The sequence below is a fragment of the Microcaecilia unicolor genome, chromosome 9, assembly GCF_901765095.1.
Source record: "Microcaecilia unicolor chromosome 9, aMicUni1.1, whole genome shotgun sequence".
Classification (NCBI taxonomy): Eukaryota; Metazoa; Chordata; class Amphibia; order Gymnophiona; family Siphonopidae; genus Microcaecilia; species Microcaecilia unicolor.
Genome location: NC_044039.1, coordinates 2,602,225 through 2,617,212, shown reverse-complemented (window position 1 = coordinate 2,617,212; position 14,988 = coordinate 2,602,225). Strand labels below are relative to the sequence as shown.

At 44.6% G+C, this 14,988-nt stretch overlaps 1 protein-coding gene across 1 annotated transcript in view; it reads left to right on the top strand.

The window, feature by feature from the left end:
• Positions 1-14,988, top strand: part of PIK3C2G (phosphatidylinositol-4-phosphate 3-kinase catalytic subunit type 2 gamma) — a 170,973-nt gene that overhangs the window by 20,317 nt on the left and 135,668 nt on the right. The window contains exons 6-8 of the mRNA XM_030215213.1: positions 3,219-3,321; positions 10,512-10,582; positions 13,315-13,378. Of these exons, the coding sequence (XP_030071073.1) occupies positions 3,219-3,321; positions 10,512-10,582; positions 13,315-13,378 (238 nt within the window). The remainder of the gene's footprint in view (positions 1-3,218; positions 3,322-10,511; positions 10,583-13,314; positions 13,379-14,988) is intronic.

Sequence of the window (14,988 nt, the reverse complement as noted above, 5' to 3'; positions counted from 1 at the left end):
TCCTCACCTCGCCTCACCGCTTCCCCTCGCAAACAAATACCTTTGCTGGTGGGTGTCCCCAACCCCCAGCAGCCGAAGCCGCCTTCTGTGCCGGTCTCCGGCGCAGCCATGTTCACTGCCCTGTTCTTCTTCCTTTTTGCTCCTCTTCTCAGTTTCACGTAAAGGAGCATCAGCGTGCACAGAAGGAGCAAGAAGAAAGAAGAGCAGGGCAGCGAACACGGCTGCGCCGGAGACCGGCGCTGAAGAAGGCTTCGTCTGGCAGGGGTTGGGGATCCCCACCAGCCAAACCAGGGGCCCGGATGAAATTTGCGGGGGCTCAGGCCCCTTTGGTCCCCCGTAGCTACGCCCCTGCGTCCAACTCCCATCAAATCGGCACTACAGCCTGGCTACCGCATGCCCCATTTTTCGCACACGCCCAAAACATGTGGAAGAAAATATTTTCTATTCTCTACCGTGGAGCCCTTACCTGGCGGTAATTAGCAGTAGGTGCATGCTGCATGCATACCACCCGGTTAGCGCGGGAGACCTTACCACTAAGTCAACGGGTGGCATTAAGGTCTCAGGCCGAAAATGGGCACGCGCTGGTTTTCATTTTTGCCGCACGTCCATTTTCTGGTACGTTAAAAACATCCTCTTTTTTTTTCCAGGCACGGTCAGGAAATGGACCAGCGTGCATCCAAAACACGCACATACACCAGCGCAGGCCACTTTTGGGCACGCCTTAGTAAAAGCGCCACTGTGTGATTTGTCGGGAAGCTTCATGTGGATTATTCTGAGTTTTGTGAGGTATTCTCAAGACTCCTACATTTTATTTGGGTTAATAGCTTTTCAGATAACATGTGTATCTGGATAACGCATACAAGATGTAATAACGGGGCCAGTAGGACAGTGTCATATTTTTTTCTTATATTGCTGGAGTTTCATCAAGGTTAGTCAATAGCCAAGAATGCCTTTGCAAGTTACAGGACTCTTCCTTAAATGGAGTTGGACATGATGCACAGGAATTAAAACAGGAGATTGCATTTTGAAGAGAATTTGGAGGGAAACATTGGTCTTTTGGGGTAGAAGAAGCCCTTCCTCTTCATTAGTTAGAAAGTCGCAGGAAAGCACATGACCTGCTGAAGAGTGAAGAGCACAGAGATAGTGGTAAAATGAGGCCTGAAATTCTTGAGACAGAAGCCCTCATCTGTGAATAAGAATTGCAAAATCATATCTTCTCTTCACGAGACTCATGGTGGGTGCTTATTTATCTACTGCAGTTAACACTTATTTACAGTCACAGAACTTTCCTGCCCAAAATTATTATCCCGTGCCCTCTGTGACCAGAGATTCTATGCACATAAAGCTGTCATAAGACCTTGTTAGAGGGCTTGTTAATAGAGTGGACAGGAATCAGATTTTATATATGAAGTTACGAGGCGGATCTGCCCCTGTTGTCTTCCTCCACAACTCTCTACCATTTTGGGTGCATGAGCGTTAAAATTATCGTTCTTAAACCAACACTGTCTCTTTGCCCACACTCTTGCCAGTGTTCCAACCCAGCTTCTCCAACCCTCTGAGATTAGATTTTGTTCAAGCTTTCAAAGGTCCAGGCTTTCTCTGCAAGTCAGATATGAGCAAAAGCTGACAAATATCAAAATATATATTGTGAAACATGAAACCGCCTTCCAGTGAGACTCTTGAGGGAAGGAGAGAGGTGGGGGTGGGGTAAAGTAGTGACAGAGAGAAACAGGAAGAAGTAGCTGTCATGGGGGCAGAAGTGGTAATACTGAAAGAAATCCCCATTTTTCATAAAGCAAGAGTTTGCAATGGTGGCAGTGAAGCGCATTTGGGAATCTCTTTGTAAAAAGAGAACGCAATATTACACAGCTCAAACGAGATCCCTATCCTATCCTTATGGGCAGACTTGAACCAATCAGGCGGTCCAGCAGCTGCGTCTCTTAATCCTTAGCCAGACTTCTGATTCTCATTCTGCCTGGTTCTGGTGATTCTGTGGACTCTCATTTAAAGCAGTCACCCATCTCGGTGCTGTTTCGAAAACCCTGCTTTCAAAAGCGGAAAATACTGGGCCTGTTAATGCTCTGATTGACAGGGGATATATATCTGCCCTTTTTCTAATGTCAACTGTTGTAGCAACTTGTCAGCTCAACCCCACGATAAAGGGACTTTTGTTTAACAAACGGTCATCTGTTGTTGTACAGTAATCGTAATGTTCCTGAGGTTATTGCAAATGAACTGCCTGGAAAGGAAAGCCTGCTTTCTAATCAGGGCTTCTACTTTTAAACCTTTCCAGATGCTCCATGCGGGGACAGAGCATGGGCCTCATTTACCCCATGAGTGAACTGAAGGGCACTCCACTCGTGCTTCAGAAAGCTTATCCAGCAGATTTTAGATTCATTTCTGTGAGTCTCTGCTCTGTTGGTTATTATTTCCAGTGGAGATGGAAGTGGGCAGCCTGCTCAGTATTTGCTGAACAAGTCGATCCAAGCCCAACGTTCTGATTTCCTTATGAAAAACTGCACAAGCCCCCCCCGCAAGCAAAGGGGTAAACTGGAATGCAGCCAGTTGGTGACCCCTAATTCAAATCCTTTTTGTTTCCATCTTAATTATACCTGCCTCAATGCCATTCCTTCAGCGGAATCTTACCTTTGCGTATCAGGCTGTCAAGTTGTGGAATTTTTTGCCATTTAAATTTACATTTCTTCCAGGTTTTTAACACATTTGAGAAAGTTTTAAAGATATTGTTGTTTCGAAAATATATAATTAAGAAGTAATCTTTGCAGTTAAGTGTATTGGATGTGTTTTTTGTGTTAATGATTGTCAGAGCAATATCTATGGTAATTTAGAATTTTCATTGATCTAGTATCTTGGTTGTGATCTGCTATAAACTATTTTCTATGATATTAGCTGGGTATAAACGATCTCACTGTTACTGTAAAATCTGGTCCTACTGTAATTACTCCAAGTGAATGGCACCACCAGGCTATAAAAGACTGATCATTTAGGGCGAGCGACAGATGTCATACAAGTTATGAAATCCCAGGCACATAAAAGGCTATTAAGCCAAATACTCCCTTCCCTCTTCTATTAACAAAAGGTTTTGTGCTGCATGATTTCCACTTAACTCAGTGTCAGAATTGCTTCAGAATCTTTTCATGCAATTCTAAATATTAATTTATCCAAAATAGCAAATACATTTTTTTAACTAAATATTTCAGTGATCACCTGCTGGGCAGCCATGAGTCTCTTCAAAAGACCACCTCTGACATCTTCCTTCGGTTGCATAAGAAGACCACGCTGTGGACCTGCCTGGCTCGCACGGTAAGCCCAACCTAAGAGTCCAAAGACACTAGCTTTTCATGAGTGGGCTGCTTCCATCTTGAATGAGGTTATTGTGGGACACTTTTACCTTCATGAATCTGCCTGATCTACACGGCCAGTCTTTCCCTTTCTGTTCCAGAGCCCCACAGACCTGACTTGGAGCACTGAAGCTGACCATGAGCAGGGAGTGAAAGGTTTCTCTCACCTGAGATTTGTATTTAGATTATTGAATTGTCCATTTTCATTTTTCCTGTTGGCATGTTCTTTATATGAAGGAAGAAATCTCAAGAGTTGAAGCTGCCTCGCGAGACTTCAACTCCCGACGGCCATTTTGAAACGCCGAGAGCCAGACTCCCACACGATGCAGCAAGGCAGCTAGCAGCACCGCTACGGGCAGGAAAGAGGGGGCTCTTTCTTTCCTGCACTGACCGAACAGGTACCTCTAGACCACCAGGGAGACTAGCGTAAGGGGAGGGGAAGGGACTCCCGTGCCCGCTAGCGCCCGTTTCATCAGAGGCAGAAACGGGCCTTTTTTACTAGTCATTTATAAATATGTTAAATGGCACCATTCCCAGTACAAATCCCTGCGGCACTCCACTATTCACCCTCCTTCACTGAGAAAAATGGCCATTTAACCCTACCCTCTGTTTTCTGTCCAATAACTACAGAAGGTCATTGCCTCATACCCCATGGCTCCTTAATTTTCTCAGGAGTCTCTCATGAGGTAATTTGTCAAAAGCTTTCTGAAAATCTAGATACACTACATCAAGCAGCTCACCTTTATCAACATATTTATTCACGCCTTCAAAGAAATGAAGCAAATTGATGAGGCAAGACCTCCCTTGGCTGAATCCATGCTGTCTCTGTCCCATTTTATGTTTGTCTACGTGTTCTGTAATTTTATTCTTTATAATAGTTTCCACTATTTTGCCCGGCTCTGAATTCAGGCTTACTGGTCTGTAATTTCCCAGATCACCCTTGGAACCCTTTTTAAAAATTGGCATCACATTGGCCACCCTCTAGTCTTCAAGTACTATGGACGATTTTAATGACAGGTTACAGATCACTAGAAACAGATCAGCAATTTTATATTTGAGTTCTTTCAGTACTCTGAGGTATATACCATCCAGTCCAGGTGATTTATCACTCTTTAACTTGTCGATTTGGCTCAGTTCATCTTCCGAGTTCACCAAGATTTCTTTTAGTTCCTCCGCATCATCACCCCTGAAAACCATTTCCGGTATAGGTAAATCTCTTGCATCTTCTTCCGTAAAGACCAAAGCAAAGAATTCATTCAATCTCTCCGCTATGGCCTTGTCCTGTCTGGATGCTCCTTTTGCTCCTTCCTCATCTGATGGTCCCACAGATTCCCTCGCAGGCTTCCTGCTTCTGATATACCTGAAAAAAGTGTTACTATGAGTTTTTGTTTCTGCAGCAACTTTTTCTTCATGTTCTCTTTTAGACTTCTTTATCAATGCTTTGCACTGGCTTAACAGTGCTTATGTTGCTTCTTATTTTCTTCAGTTGGATCCTTTTTCCATTTTTTGGAGGATGTTCTTTTGGTTCTAATAGCCTCTTTCACTTCACCTTTTAACCATGCTGGCTGTCATTTGCTCTTTTTTCCATCTTTGTTTTTACGTGGAATGCATCTAATCTGGGCTTCCATGATGGTATTTTTAAATGTCCACATCTGATTTAAGGTCCTAACCTTCACGCCTGATCCTTTCAACTTCATTTTAACCAATTTTCTCATTTTGTCATAGTCGCTCTTCGAAAATGAAAAGCTGCTACAGTAGATTTCCTTAGTAACTTCATTCCAGATATCAGCTCAAATTTGATCATGCTATGATCACTGTTTCCCAACGGATCCAACACCATTACTTCTCATACTATGCCCTGCATTCCACTAAGGATTAGATCCAAAATATCTCCCCCTCTCATTGGTTCGTGCACCAGTTGCTCCAAGAAGCAACTGGTACATCTTGAAATTTTACCTCCCTGCCACTCCCTGATGTAATATTTATTCAGTCAATATTAGGATAATTGAAACCACTCATTATTATAATGTTGTCCAATTTGCCAGTTTTCCTTATTTCTGTAAACATATTTTTATCTATCTGTTTGTTCTGTCCTGGTGGATGGTAGTACAGCCCTACCAGTATACTCTTCCCTTCACACCTGGAATTTCTATCCATAATGATTCCACGCTGCTATCTGTTTTATGTAGAATGTTTATTTTGTTTGACTCAATTCTTTCTTTAACATATAGTAACCCCCTCCCAATTTGATCCACTCTATAATTGGAATATAATTTGTACCCTGCTAACACAGTGTCTCATTGATTGTCCTCCTTCCACCAGGTCTCTGAGATGCCTATTATATCTACCTCATCATTTAGTGCTATATACCGTATTTTTCGGACTATAAGACGCACTTTTTTCCCCCCAAATTTGGGAGGAAAATGGGGGGTGCGTCTTATAGTCCGAAGGTAGAGATTTCCCTCCCTCCCTCCGAGTTCGGGATCGCGCTCCCTCCCTCCGAGTTCGGGATCGCCCTCCCCCCCGGCCCTGTCACCACTTCTCCCTACTCACGCGATCTTCCCTGGTGGTCTAGTGATGTCGGGGCAGGAAAGAGCCCCCTCTTTCCTGCCCAGCTCGCTGCTCTCCATCCTCCTGTATGGAGCCTGACGGTCTCGGCGAGATTCAAAATGGCCGCCGAGACTTCAATTCGCGTGAGTAGGGAGAAGTGGTGACAGGGCCGGGGGGAGGGCGATCCCGAACTCGGAGGAAGGGATTCGGACAAGACGCACCGGAGCACCTAGGTTTTAGAGGAGGGAAAAAGCAAATTTTTTTTTCCTATTTCCCTCCTCTAAAACCTAGGTGCGTCTTATGGTCTGGTGCGTCTCATAGTCCGAAAAATACGATACTCCCTTATTTTCAATGCTTCTAGCATTTGTATATAAACACTTCAAATTGTCTTTTTTTTTTTTCTTGCATGTACAGGCTGCTTTGGAGTTAATTGGGATAATTTGCATTCATCCTTTACACTGTTCTCCCTTTGAACACTCCTGGCTTTTTTTCGCCATTATTTAAACTTCTCTATGGGGGAATCCCTAAAGATCCTGTTTCAATAGTATCTTTCAAGGATGCTCCACACCAAACCATGAGCTCAGATTTACTGCCATGGGCTATCTCCTCTCACTCTGACAGTCAGGCGGGGAAGCACAGCCCCTGTTTTGGAAATTGTAGGTTCGTGAAACATCAAAACTGCTTTATTCCGGTAGATTGGAGAAGGTTCTGGTACAGCTGCACAGGCAGAATCTTAGCTACCTCTACGCTATTACTGTTTTGCATTTCTATAACCATACTAGATGTATGTAGCACTGTATAATACATGTAAGATCCAGTCCCTGCTCAGTAGAGCTTACGATCTCGGTAAAACATACAGAACAAGAAGATGTTGGTAATTTCTATTATACAGAAAATAATTAAAATCAGCAGGATATGTCATTTAAAATATTAATATCCTATGCGTGAGAGATCTCCAGATCAAGGATACAAGCTTCTCACCTAGAGGTTTGACTCTTGAATCGAATGAGCAGCTAAGGTGGATCCTGTGAACAGCATATTTAAGAATGCCCGAGGGAAGGGGTGTACTGTCTTTGGGACCAAATTAGAGTTTACAGAAGGGTGTCCTTTTTTCAGAAGACATATCTAGCAACTGCTTGAGAGGAAACGCAGAAGAGACTGCGATTTCCTTCTCTCAATGTGATTTTGCTATTCTGAAAACAATTGATAAATAATAAAGACCGCATTTTCAGCGCAGGCATGCTGGTCGTTTTAATAGAATTTCCTAAATAAAATTATTGCCCAGTGGGTCTGATTTAATTTGCAAGATTGTGCAGTATAGAATCCTGGAACAGCAGAGGGTTTTTAGAGGGTAGGACAGGTGAGTTTGGCTCATCCAATGGAAAGGTTACGGTGGACCCCTGAGGGCAAACAGTCTTGTATTTATATGCCGCAGTTGTTTTTATCTCTGCTCTAAATAACAATCAATACACTGGCTTGAGCTCATAAATCCAGGAGAAAAAAATATATAATAATTGATAATAATGGTACAATACTATTGATTATGATTTTCTACCCCCACGATTGAGGATCAGGTTTTGAATTACTCTTAATAGTAAAACATAAAAGTCAGCTAAGAAAATCCCATCACTTTCCTTCAAAAGCTATTTGTATTGATTAGAGACATCATGTGGGAACAAATCTGAGCTCCAGAATCAAGTCTTAACTGGGGCTTTCTGTGCAATTAACCCCCGGGAGCTTAATTGGAGTTTGTGTTATATCAAATTGCTACATGTCTACATGCTGAGCATGTAAGGAGAGAGTACGTGGGATATTCTGTTAGTGGAAAGGCCAAATTGGACTTTGGATCTATAATCTCACTCCTCCCTCTCAGTTATACAAATCTAAGCGCTTATAAAACTCTGCAGTGTATATCACTACTGTACCTTGTACTGGCAGCAGGGCTCTTGTTGCACTGTTTTGCATGTTCCTAAATGCAGCCCCAGCACTGGTGAGCATTCTGCATGTTTTACTGGCACAGGGTCCCTCCCAGTAGTGCAAAAACCAGCCCTGACCATTGCTGGCTGTGGAGAAGGACACGGGTATTCCTGTTGCTTGGCTACCACAGAGAGGGTTTAATTTGAAATGCAAATGAATGTAAATCATGCATGCACAGTTACCATTAATTTTAAGGATAACATTTTCATGTCTTTGATGGAATGGTACCACCAAGGCCTCAATCCAACATGTTTAGAACAATGACTTGACATTGTTCCATATGGTCATAAAGAGACACTTCTGATTTATTCATGCTTCTTGTATCAGTAGTAGAATTATTAGTGTTACTATTAATCGTATTTTATTGTGTGTATTGCCATGCAGAGACACAAGGGATACTACTACATTTTGTCTAGGAGACATGTACCATGCCGAGCACACAGGCCCAAGAGACGGTCCCTGCACCCTGAGCTTACAATGCATTCTAGGCAGACACACGGGACAAATGAGAGAATTGGGAGTTTTGTTTATTATCAGAAATGGTTAAAAATAACATGGGTAAGAATAGGAGAATAAGGGGCTAAAATTTAGGAGCACCTTTAATCAGACGGATCTTTGTAAAGCGTGATGCAGTGGCTCAGGAAGTCTGTTCTAGACATGCATCACAGCAGAGTAGAAGGAACTGGGTCTACTCTGCACTTGGCAAGAGAGGAGAAGAGAACAGAGAAGAGGGACTTTATCTGATGAACTGAGTTCCTGGGAGGGGTGTGGGGAGAGAGGAAAGATACTGAGGAGGTGCAGAATGAATGCACTTTTATGTCTTATGTCATTTCATGGCCTTCCTATCTGTTTCCATAGACATGTCAAACAGCTCTTAATGACTTATGAGCAGTAGCGATCCTAGCCGGCATGACACCCGGGGCGGAGCGCCGATGTGCCCCCCCCCCCCCGGGTGCAGCGCAGCCCCCCCCCCGGGGGCGAAATGACCCCCCCCCCCCCCCCCGGGTGCACGCCGGTGGGGGGGGGAGCCGCGGCACGCGCCTGTCAGCTGAGTTTGCTGACTTCGCTAACTTCGCTGCAGCTCCCTCTGCCCCGGAACAGGTTACTTCCTGTTCCGACCGGGGCAGAGGGAGCTGCAGCGAAGTTAGCGAACTCAGCTGACAGGCGCGCACCGCGGCACCCCCCCAGCGGCGTGCACCCGGGGCGGACCGCCCACCCCCTTGGTACGCCACTGCTTACGAGTAGTCACAGTGGGTCAGACCAGTGGTCCATCTAGGCCAGTATCCTGTTTTCCAAACAGTGGCCAAGCCAGGTCACAAGTACCTGGCAGAAACCCAAATCAACATTCCATGTACAACCTCAAAGAATAGCAAGATTCTGGAATTGTGACCTGGCTTGGCCACTGTTTGGAAAACAGGATACTGGGCTAGATGGACAATTGGTCTGATCCTGTATGGCTACTCTTATGTTCTTATATTCTTATCCTCTAAATCATGCAAATTCCATGCAGAATCTGAAGCGTAGCAACAGTCCAGGCAGAACCCCAAAGAATAGCAAGATTCTGGAATCCTAAAGAGTGATAAGATTCCATGCAGAATCTCAGAGTAGCAACATTCCATACTACAAATCCCAGGGCAAGCAATTGCTTCCCATGTCTGTCTCAATAGCAGACTATGGACTTTTCCTCCAGGAATTTGTCCAAACCTTTTTTAAACCCTGATGGATGGGAAAAGAGGTCTGGCTCCAGGCTAAACTGGCATCTGAGAGAATACTGAACTTGCCACCCTCCCTTCCAAAATAATCAGGAGCAACAGAACACCTTATAGTTAGGGGGGAGGGAGCAAAAAACACGCTGCAACCTCGTTGCCCCAGTTGCTTATTTGCTAATACTGTGTAGGGAAAAATGGGGCCCTTTTACTAGAGTGCATTAGGTTTAACAGTCACTGCACCTTAACACAAGAAATTAACATGGATTAAGTGCAAAGTTAACACAGCACCTACTAGGGGGCAGGCCCAGCATGCAGTTTGTTTTTTGAAACCTTTAATCACAAAGCAAAAACAAACATAAGGCAAACAGAAACACACAAACACCACCAAGGCAAAATACACACAACAGGGAAACTCGCCAACAAATTACAGGTCGGCGGGCCCAGCATGTCCTCTTCAGGTTACGTGTTAACATGCTCCTTAGCGGATAGTACTCTGGTTACAATTACAATGACTCCCGTTTAGGAGATATTTAATTGCACCTGTACAATTGTCAGTCAGTGTCTGGTATATGCTGCGAGTTAATTGCGGTCTGCTCTCCACACTCGTTCTCCACACATGCCCCGCCTAGCTACCACCCCAACACAAAATGCCCTTAACGTGTGAATCAACACGCACTAAATGTAAAAAATAATGCAAAGGTTGGTAGCAATTAACGCATTAAGTGCCTATGCTCTTTTGTTAAAGTCAGTCATGGCCCTGATGGATCACCCTGTTCCACTGCCTAAGAGGATCACGGTAGGGGGCAGGTGGTGGGAGGAAAACATGCATGTATGCTTGGCGATCCTAGTTAGTAATACCTAATTAAGACTCAATTTCATCTCTGAAAATCTAAACATTGTCTTATGGTTCACACAGCAGGAAGATGATCAAAAGCTGTTCTGCCCGAATGCGCTTATGCAGTACACGCACATCTGGAAAGTACCCAGGTGAGAAGATAAATTTCCTTGCTACAATCACAGGACATTCCCAGTTGATTTTTTGAGCTCAAGGGATTATGGAACTTCCTAATTATTGGATATAGGAACATGACACATACAGGTCCTGGACATGCTGTGGGGCACAAGGGCAGATGGTTGAAAGCCATCAGTGCCAGGGGATGGGCTGTTATTTGAAAGACTTGGGAAACATCAGCCGGATATCTCATGTCTGCATGTCATTATCCACTGACCTTCCTTAGACCAATCATGTCACCCTCCACTGAGCAAAAAGCAGATAACACCTTCCCCTGGACTCTATAAAGGTCATCCAAAATAGGGCATAGATCCCAGGTCGGTGCCCAAAATAACCAGTTAAGGGCCCCAATGATTCAATTATTAGAGCTAACAAGCACTTAATTGGAACTAATTAGTATTTGGGCACCGATCTGACTGTGCACTATTCTGTAGCATTGGCCGCCTACATTGGATCACGTGCAAGTCCAAAGGGGGCGTGGCCATGGGAGGGGCATTCACAAAAGATGTTCACATTGTTACAGAATAGCAGTGATCTGCACACAATTTGCACACCAGGATTTACACCAGGTTTCAGCTGGCATAAATCCTGACACCCAAAGCTGAGCAACAAATTTGGCATTTGATGCTATTCGACAGAGTGAACATCCTTTTATTGGCTTTTAGAATGAGGCCCTTTGTGTTTTTTCAGTTACCAATAATAAAAACATAGAGAAATGTAGGCAGATAAAGACCATATGGCCTATCCAGTCTGCCCATCCAGGCCATCTACTCTCCTTGTCACTCCCTTAGAGATCCTATGAACTTGTCCCAAGCTCTCTTGAAACTGTCTTCGTCTCCACCACTTCCACCCAGAGGCCATTCCACGAATTCACCACCTTTTCCATAAAGAAGTATTTCCTCAGGTTACTTCTGAGTGTGTCTCATTTCACATTCATCCTATGCCCCCTCATTCCAGAGCTTCCTTTCAATTGAAAGAGACTCCTGTGCACATAATGCTCACAATTTGCAAAGAGTCGACCAGTGGCGTAGCCAGAAGTCAATTTTTGGGTGGGCCAACAGGTTGGATGGGTGGGCACTAGACAGTGGTGTGCTGGTAAATGTTTAACAACAGGCTCTCTCCCCGGTCCACCTCTGCGCCCCCCCCCCCCCCCCCCCCCGTCCACCTGTGCACCTCCCCTCAAAATTGCAGAGCTGGCTATAGCAGAGGAGACGCTTCCGGGTTAGAAGCAGGAGGCAGCGTGTTTGAATCGCGACGCTACCACTGCTGTTGAGTGAGACAGAGGGAGGAGGTAGATCGTGGCGGCGGAGGCAGCGTCTGGGAAGCGTTGCCGTCAGAGAGAAGGAGGCAGATGCAGGATCAGCGCTGCCTTCTCCATCCACTCCGCTGCTGGGTGGGCCTGAACCCAAACTGGGTGGGCCTAGGCCCATCCAGGCCCACCCGTGGCTACGCCCCTGGAGTCGACACTCTAAAACAACATCAATCCAAAAATAACCAAGAAAACCTGAATAAAATGAGAATTTCCATAAACAGTACAGAAAATTTCCCCTAATCAGTATCTGTAAGTCTTTACGAACTGCCAGACCAGGAGTATCTCAGATGATTCTTTTTATGGAAAATGTCTTAAGTATTTTCTCTATATCATCAAATCACTTAATAACAATTCCAGCGGTTCTGGAGCCCATTGTGATGATATTGGGCACTATTAAATGTGTTTCCATCATTACTTTAAAGTTTCATGATGTCTCTATGTGCTGCATTACTGTACGACAAATCATGCTGTCTGAGGCAGTTAAGTTTAATGAAACATATGTAGAGGGGCATTTGATATGTCTAAATGTGATTTTGGACTTTTTGTGGAAAATGTTCAAAACTCCAGTAGTGAACATGGCCATTGACAAACCAGAAAAACGCCCAACATTTTGTTTCGAAAATGGTCAATTTGCTAGATGTTTTTGCGCTCAGTGTGTCTATCTATTAGGACCATTTTCGGAAAACAAATTCACAAAAACAAGCCATTGGGATGTATGGGGAGCCCTCATTTTTAGTAGACTGGCCACTCAAGACATCCCAGCAGAGCACTGGGGCACTGCAGTGGACTTCACATAGAAGGTTCCAGGTACACATAGAAGGTTCCAGATACACATTTCACTGTTACCCCCTTATACTGTATGGTGAACCCTCCAAAATCCACCAAAAACCTACTGTACCCAACTGTTCATCACTACAATAGCTCTTTTGTCTGTGGGTGTCACCTATATGTGGGTACAGAAGGTTTATGGTGGGTTTTGGATGGCTCACACTTTCCACCACAAGTGTACCAGTTAGAGTGAGATATGGGCCTGGGTCCCCTTCTCTACAGTCTACTGCATCGTCCACTAGGCTACTCCAGGGACCTTCCTGCTGCTCTAATAGGACTGGCCATAACATCTGAAGCTGTCTTAGAGGCTGCTATGTACTGTTTCTTTTACATCTCTGGGGGTTAGGAGGGGTCCAGTGGTTATCTAGGGAAGCTTTTTGTGACTTAGTTGTGATTGAAGCAGGTCTCGACCAAACTGTCCAACTTTTAGCCCTGGACATTTTTGCTCTGTTCTATTATGGGAGAAAAATATCCAAGTCTGAATATTGACAGCGAATTCATTATATGTAGTGTTTAGGGCAGCGGATTTAAGTTTAGTTAAAATAATGGGCTTTTTTCTTATTTTAGAGAAAAGTTATCTGCAGCCATTTCAAAATACAATTGTCAAGCAGGACATTTACTGCAAAGTATGGTAAGACTTTTTTTTTTTTTTTTAAACAAGTCCGTTGACAGAACACATGTGCAAGAATAGTGATCCAAAGTATCAGAGACAAAGATCCAGTTGCTGGTGACATAATCTGCTCTGCACGGAAATTTCTGGTTGTGTTATACCACGAAACCTCAGGAGTGAATCTTGAGCAACTCCAAACGATGCCAAACACTGCTACTAAGCTGAATGTCAGAGCCAAAAACTTTGATTCCATTACAGCAATATTATTTCAGTGGAACTGGCTTCATTTGGAATCATGAATCCTTTCTAAAGTCTTTCGGTTGGTTTAAAGGGTTTGTGTTGGTATCTGGTTTATTTACAAACTGAAGGGCTGATGTTCAGACCATGAAGGCAGCCCGGATAACTCTCAGATATTCAATACCAGGCTGTTTCCAGTGACCAGCATTGAATATCCAGTTTAATTTTGGCCGCCAATATCCAGCGCTGGCCGGTTAAGTTTATACCGGTCAAAGATAGGCCTGATCCTTCGGCTGCCCAATTTGGCCACTAACCTTAGCCAGGGATGTGCTGAATATTTGCAGATAGTCAGTTAAGAGCTATTTAACCAGCCAGGAGCCGTTCCCAGCCAGTTAAATAGCTCTGAACATCGGGGGGGGGGGGGGGGAGTATTCCCGACTCTTTTGGCGTTACCTGTTTTCGTATCTCCCACAGCAGGAACTATAAAGCACTTTGGCATCCAGTTTGTATGAAAAGTTCTGTATCATTCCAAATTACTAATACAACAAAGTTCCTGTTCTCGGAAGACTGTTATCTGAACAGGGCCTAGATTTTCGGGCCTAGTCTTAAGCTCCTAACTTCTCTTCCCTGCCCTAAGTTCACACCTATTGCCACCCACATTTCATGGTCCTAAATTTACTGTAGGAGTTTAGTGAAATTTTCAGTATAAAGTTAGACCCTTCAGCCCTAATAGATTTTCAGAGGCACCAATTTAGGAGCCTATCAGGCTTATTTTCGAAAGAGAAGGGCGCCCATCTTTAGACACAAATCAGGAGATGGGCGTCCTTCTCTCAGGGTCGCCCAAATCGGCATAATCGAAAGCCGATTTTGGGTGTCCCCAACTGCTTCCCGTCGCAGGGACAACCAAAGTTCCCGGGGGCGTGTCGGAGGCGTAGCGAAGGCGGGACTGAGGCATGCCTTACAGATGGGCGTCCTCGAGCGATAATGGAAAAAAGAAGGGCGTCCCTGACGAGCACTTGGCCAACTTTACTTGGTCCATTTTTTCTTATGACCAAGCCTCAAAAAGATGCCCGAACTGACCAGATGACCACCGAAAGGAATCGGGGATGACCTCCCCTTACTCCCCAAGTGGTGACTAACCCCCTCCCACCCTCAAAAAAACAACTTTAAAAACTTTTTTTGCCCAGCCTGAAATGAAATGCTCAGGTCCATCGCAGCAGTATGCAGGTCCCTGGGAGGAGAGGTGTGTGTGTGTCAGCGGAGGCATAGTGAAGGTGTGGACATCCTTCTTTCAAACATTTTGGATGTCCTGAACTGCCCCCCCCCCCCCCTACAGGGACAGCCAAATTTCAAGGGAGTGGAGGAGTGGTGGCCTAGTGGTTAGAGCACTGGTC